General features: G+C 38.2%; 1 protein-coding gene across 1 annotated transcript in view; it reads right to left on the bottom strand.

Moving 5' to 3' along the window:
• The window catches only part of LOC113225243 (MORC family CW-type zinc finger protein 1-like), a 172,227-nt gene that overhangs the window by 80,583 nt on the left and 84,524 nt on the right, over positions 1 to 7,120 (bottom strand). The window contains exon 15 of the mRNA XM_026456778.1: positions 2,073 to 2,201. Within this exon, the coding sequence (XP_026312563.1) occupies positions 2,073 to 2,201 (129 nt within the window). The remainder of the gene's footprint in view (positions 1 to 2,072; positions 2,202 to 7,120) is intronic.

Raw genomic sequence — 7,120 nt, 5'->3', positions numbered from 1 at the left:
GAAGGAAGGAAGGAAGGAAGGAAGGAAGGAAGGAAGGAAGGAAGGAAGGAAGGAAGGAAGGATCAAGTTTTCTGAGCCATATACACATTTTCTTCTGTACTTTCTTCTGTTCTTATTCCCCTCTCCAGTCTATAGCTTCTGATTTCTTCACCCACTTTCCAAAACAGTCCTTCCTTGCCTTTAGGATGATGGCACACTTGTCTCTCCAGGCTACACTTAGGTTTAATCCTGAATTCCCTCCAGACACACTGCTAACGGCTCATAGGTTAACACTTGTCTCTCTCATCTAAGGCAGAGACAGTCAGTACACACAAAGGTTAAGAACTTGAACAGCTCCACCTCTTACCACCTCTATGATCTTGGACAAATTATTTAACTTCTTATATTTCAGTATCATTATCTATTAAAAGATTAATATTATATTGTTCTTATCTAAAAGTTACTGAGAATGAAATGACATCCTCCTCCTCATCATCATCATAAAAACCAACACTGCTAGACACTACCCTCAGCACTTAGTAAACTTTATTTATTCACATTATTGTTAAAACTCTATAATGTAGCTACAAATACTAATCTCATTTCATAAAAGAAGAAACTGAGACTTAAAGAAGTTGAACAATTTGCCCAATTTTGTACAGCTCTTGGGTACTGGAGATTGGATTCTCACAGTACCTGGTACAAATCAAAATCACAGTAATTGTTATCCATTATTATTAGCATGTGACAGGCTGTCACATACTGTCATCAATTTCCTCAATTATACCTTCTAAGTATCTGTCATGTATGATTCTTTTAACTCTCACTGCCACACCTTCACTCAGACATTTATAATTCGTCATCTGGATCCTAGATTACAGTAGTCTCCTGTTCTAGCCCTTCACCAAGTCATCCTTCATTGAGCTGCCAGAACAACTTTAACTACTGTTACCTCTGACCAGTCAGGTCTTCCTTGGAATACTCCCAGGCAAAAGGCTGGGGAGGTGCTCCCGGAGAGCTGTATAATACTTCTATCGAGTTTTACACACTATAGGCTGCTTTTTTGTTTGCTCATCTGTTTTTCTCTACTGAGCTGTTAGTTACAGATTAATATTAGAGACTGTCTTTAATTCCCTATCCCTTTGCGTAATGGCTAGAAAACATATCAGTAAGTGCTGAATGTAATTACCCTCCTATGGAAAAATTCCAATACCTCCTGCTTGCTTATGAAAGTAAAACCTTATCCTGACATTCAAGAATCTCTAACATCTTTACCTGACCTAATACTTTTGTCTTACTATTTATTCATTGTTCAGTGATTCAGTTGTCAGTTATTAAATTCCTACTAGGTATTAAACAGTGTTACATATTAAAAATAGAAAGATAGCTCTTTCTATTACTCTTTCACAAACATCTTAGCTGGAGTGTACACCTGATATTAACTCACCTTTCGCTACTCTTCATCTCTGCCAATCAAAATTCTATTTTAATTTATTTATTTATTATTTTTTTGAGACAGGGTCTCACTCTGTTGCCCAGGGTGGAGTGCAGAGGTACAATCACAGTTCACCACAGCCTCAACCTCCCAGGCTCAAGCGATCTTCCCACCTCAGCTTCCCAAGTAGCTGGGAACACAGGTGTGCACCACTGTGCCTGGCTAATTTTTGTATTTTTTGTAGAGGTGGGGTTTTGCCATGTTGCATAGGATGGTCTCGAACTTCTGAGCTCAAGCAATCTACCCACCTCAGCCTCCCACGGTGCTGGGATTTAGGCATGAGCCACCATGCCTGGCTTGAAACTATTTCAAAGACTATCACAAATGTGACTCCACCATAGAATCTTGCCTCTATTCCCCAATCCTTTGCTTTGAACCCTCAAAAAGTTATTTGTCTCTATTATATCATTTACCTTATTTTTCCCTGTATTACAATTATTTTCACACTTACAACTTTCTTCTAGACTGTAACCTCCTGGAAAGCAAGATGTCTTACTAACCTTTGTCTCCCTCCTCCCTCAATGACTTGCATCCCACAATGACTTGCATGTTTAAGAACTCTTAATATTTGGTAATTAGAATGGAATTCAACACTCACCACATTGTATGATGAATGGGATACCCAAGGCTTGTCTTCTTTGATATTGAATAGAATTTAAAGGTTTCTCCATGTCGATGTCATTCTGGTATCCAAATTCATTGCAAAACAATGTTAGATTTCTATTATCTTTAAAAAAAAAAAAAAAGCAGGCAAAGAATAATGAAAAAATCATTAAAATCAAAACTATTGGCAAAGGGAAATTTGTATATACAATATGATCTCAACTGTGTAAATATTAATACGTATACAGAAATAAGAGATTAAAAAATCAATATTGGTTGTCTCTGAATAGTGATGAGTGAAAACTATTTTCTGCTTTAGTCTTTTTGCATTTTCCAAATTATATGCAGTAAATCTGCAATATCTTTATAATAAAACTAAGAATAGCATGTATTTTAAAAGTTATGTGTTTATGAAATAAAACATACTGACATTTAAAGCATTGTTCTTAAGCATTCCCAGGAAAGACTGTACTGATTACACTTTAAAGGGCACTCTTAAAATTATTGATATAAATATTTATCTTTCTTATCTCACAGCCAGAGGTGGTTTATTTTATCTCTGGTTCCTTTTCTCTCCAGTCTTTATTGTTTATGCACTATCCTATTTCCAAATTGTGTATTTCCTCCTTGCTTGGAAACACTACTTACCATGGAGGACTGTTAGAGAGTCATTTTGTTCTTATTCTTTGATCCAGCAAATAGACTGTTAGGAATTATCCCTACACACATACATAAGTTGCCATGTATATTATAGCATGGCTCGACCAGTAAAAAGTTGGAGATAATGTAAAAGCATATGAATAAAGAACTGACAAATTCTGTTCCCCAAAAATGGAACAGTGGGCAACCTTTAAAAAGGAGGAAGTAGAGCTAAATGTAGTGTTGCATCAAGATCTCCAAGTTATAGCTTTAATTTAAAAAAATATATATATATCAAAGAGTATCCCTAGTGTAATTTTATGTAATGTATGAAAAGCCTGTCCATATAAAATTGCAATGTACATTTCCCTGAATGGATGCAAAAGAAAGTTTTAATAGTGGTTATCTTTAGAGCAGAAAGAGAGGTGGAGAGGAAGGGAAGGGAAAATACTTCTACCTTTCACTTTTTATTTTTCTCAACACTTTGAATATCTTTACATGTGCATATAGTTAAAATTGAAAGGAAAAAAAAATCCATGTTTGACTGTTTTGTCCAATATGATAACCACTAACCATGGCACCAGCCTTACAACAACCTTAACACATAGCTATGTAATCCATGAAAAATACAAATAAATGATCTAACACCTTATTATTCCTGTTAAAATTTTGGCTCAGGGTGCTATGGGCCTTAGAGATCAGCAGAGAAAGAACTCAGCTTTCAAAAGGGTCTTCACAGTTGGGCTGGGCTAAGTAGACCTCCCAAATTCCCAGGTCTGCCCTCTTGACTCTTCACAAAATCCCCAGCTGCTCTCGCTCCAAATTCTCCTTCGGATTTGGCTTTTGGGGCTTTTAATTCAGACTTTCAATTTCTTTTCTTGGCCCAGTATTTTTTTTTTTTTTTTTGGAGAATCAAGCAATTCCATCTTAAATACTGATCTGCCATGTTGACTTGTGATTAACCCCTGTTCTGGAAATGCCTCTAAAATTTCTACTTTATCTACTGTTACTGTAAATCCTGCCCTTAGGTCAAAACAACCCTTAACCATAAAACCTGCCATTAGGTAGATTCACATCACATTCTTACAATTCACTGAGGGGTTGACTTCCATTGTCCTACACATTCTTTCCCTATGGTTTTTAAGTCCTGGGCCTGAGGGTAAACGGCACAGGGATCCACCATTCTTATCTCACCACAGCCTAAGACATAACTTTTGTTCTTAAGACTCTATTAAGTGTTTCTTTCTAAGAAACTGGATTTGTCAGACTCTTTCTTTGGCCTCTCAGCTTCCTCAATCTTTGAGGGTAGCTTCACATAGACTTGTTAACAGTGGAACTGTCTTGGTTCATCTCAAATTCTTCTTCTTCTCTGTACACCAGATCCTGATGTACTACTTCTTGGTATCTAGAAAGGTTGATAAGGTTTTGCTTCTCTGATTTCTTTCTGTGTGTTTTTTTTTATTATTATACTTTAAGTTCTAGGGTACATGTGCACAACGTGCAGGTTTGTTACATAGGTATACATGTGCCTTGTTGGTTTGCTGCACCCATCAACTCACAATTTACATTAAGTATTTCTCCTAATGCTATCTCTCTCCCAGCCCCCCACCCTCTCACAGGCCCTGGTGTGTGATGTTCCCCACCCTGTCTCCAAGTGTTCTCATTGTTCAATTCCCACCTATGAGTGAGAACACGTGGTGTTTGGTTTTCTGTCCTTGTGATAGTTTGCTCAGAATGATGGTTTCCAGCTTCATCCATGTCCCTGCAAAGGATATGAATTTATCCTTTTTTATGGCAGCATAGTATTCCATGGTGTATATGTGCCACATTTTCTTTATCCAGTCTATTACTGATGGACATTTGGGTTGGTCCCAAGTCTTTGCTATTGTGAATAATTCCTCAGTAAACATATGTGTGCATGTGTCTTTCTTTATAGTAGCATGATTTATAATCCTTTGGGTATATACCCAGTAATGGGATTGCTGGGTCAAATGGTAGTTCTAGCCCTAGGTCCTTGAGGAATTGCCACACTGTCTTCCACAATGGTTGAACTAATTTACGCTCCCACCAACAGCGTAAAAGTATTCCTATTTCTCCACATCCTCTCCAGCATCTGTTGTTTCATGATTTTTTAATGATCACCATTCTAACTGGCATGAGATGGTATCTCATTGTGGTTTTGATTTGCATTTCTCTGACGACCAGTGATGATGAGCATTTTTTCATGTGTCCATCAGCTGCATAAATGTCTTCTTTTGAGAAGTGTCTGTTCATATCCTTTGCCCACTTTTTGATGGGGTTTTTTTTCTAGTAAATTTGTTTAAGTTCTTTGTAGATTCTGGATATTAGTCCTTTGCCAGATGGGTAGATTGCAAACGTTTTCTCCCATTCTGTAGGTTGCCTGTTCACTCTGATGGTAGTTTTTTTTGCTATGCAGAAGCTCTTCAGTTTAATTAGATCCCATTTGTCTATTTTGGCTTTTGTTGCCATTGCTTTTGGTGTTTTAGTCATAAAGTCTTCGTCCATGCCTATGTCCTGAATGGTAATGCCTAAGTTTTCTTCTAGGGTTTTTATGATTTTAGGTCTTACATTTAAGTCTTTAATCCAGCTTGAGTTAATTTTTTTATAGGATGTAAGGAAGGGATCCAGTTTCGGCTTTCTTCAGATGGCTAGCCAGTTTTCCCAGCACCATTTATTAAATAGGGAATCCTTTCCCCCGTTTCTTGTTTTTGTCATGTTTGTCAAAGATCAGATGGTTGCAGATGTGTGGTGTTATTTCTGAGGCCTCTGTTCTGTTCCATTGGTCTATACATCTGTTTTGGTACCAGTACCATGCTGTTTTGGTTACTGTAGCCTAGTAGTATAGTTTGAAGTCGGGCAGTGTGATGCCTTCAGCTTTGTTCTTTTTGCTTAGGATTGTCTTGGCTATATGGGCTCTTTTTTGATTAAGACAGAATCTCACTCTTTCATCCAGGCTGGAGAGCAGTGGCACAATCTTGGCTCACTGCAACCTCTGCCTCCTGGATTCAAGCAATTCTCGTGCCTCAGCCTCCTCGGTAGCTGGGATTACAGGTGCGCACCACAGTGCCTGGCTAATTTTTGTATTTTTAGTAGAGATGGGGTTTCACCATGTTGGCCAGGTTGGTCTTTAACTCCTGAACTGAAATGATCCACCTGCCTCAGCCTCCCAAAGTGCTAGGATTACAGGCGTGAGCCACCGTGACCCACCCGCTTCTCTGATTTCTACATTAACTATTTCATCTTTACTATATCAAAGCAGAGGGTGCTGTAGATTAAAAGAAACATGGATTTGAGTGCTGGGTCTATCATATATTAGTTGTATAGTTGTGGGCAGGCCACTAAGCTTTCTTATCTATCAAGTGAGTGACTGCAGTAACCTGTCTTGAAAATTTATCACAAAGAATAAATGTGAAGGCACACTAAAAACTATAAAACCTGAAAGATTCTGAGAAGATGATAGAGTAGGAAGCATCAGAAGTCTGTTTCACCACCTAGACAAAAATGGCACTGGCAGAATCTCATGTAACTATTTGGGAACTCTGGAGTCTACTGAAGGCTTGCAACTTTCAGGGGAAGGGATGGATATTAAATTGCAGTTAATTTCAGTCATTTCAGCTCTCAGCCAGTAGTAGCTACCCATCTTACACTCCATGTTCCTGGAAGATCTTTCACATAGCTTGATGAAATTAGGGTGGGGAGAAAAAAAGACCCTGTCCTCCAAATAACGGGGACTCCTGCTCTGATCACTGATTGCTGGCTAGGATCACAGAAGTGTAGACGAAGAGGTGAAGGCCATTTTTGTTATGCCTCTCCCTCATGGTTGCAAGCCCCTCCCCTTCTACCTGGAGTGACTTCCAGTGGATTTAAGGGGTTGGTGTCTTTTTTTTCCTCCTTTCATTTGTCTCCTTTCACCTTATGGAAACCAGATATTGAAGACTAGTGCATCCAAAAGCTGCTACATGTATAGAGGAAATTAGGAAGTCACTGCACATGTCCCAGCAAAGGCACAGGCTCAGAAAAACCCAAGAAAACCTTAAGTGTATGGCTCAGGCTGATCTGCCCAGAGAGAGCCTACAACAATTTAAACAAACAAACAAAAATAAACCAGTAAGTCTTAGAGAAGGAAGAGACTCTGATTTCCAGAAGTACAACACTGTTAGATTCAAATGTCCAGTTTTCAACAAAAGAAAAATCACAAGTCATACAAAGAAACAGTAAAGTATGGCACATTCCAAGCAAAAGAATGAATCAACAGAAATTGTGCCTGAAAAAAACCTGATGGCAGATCTAATAGACAAAGACTTTAAAATGACTGTCTCAAAGACACTCAAAGAATGAAAGAAAGAAAGAAAGAAAGAAAGAAAGAAAGAAAGAAAGAAAGAA

The sequence above is a fragment of the Piliocolobus tephrosceles genome, unplaced genomic scaffold (genome assembly GCF_002776525.5).
Source record: "Piliocolobus tephrosceles isolate RC106 unplaced genomic scaffold, ASM277652v3 unscaffolded_19, whole genome shotgun sequence".
NCBI classification, from domain to species: Eukaryota; Metazoa; Chordata; class Mammalia; order Primates; family Cercopithecidae; genus Piliocolobus; species Piliocolobus tephrosceles.
This window is presented reverse-complemented; position numbering and strand designations above follow the sequence as displayed.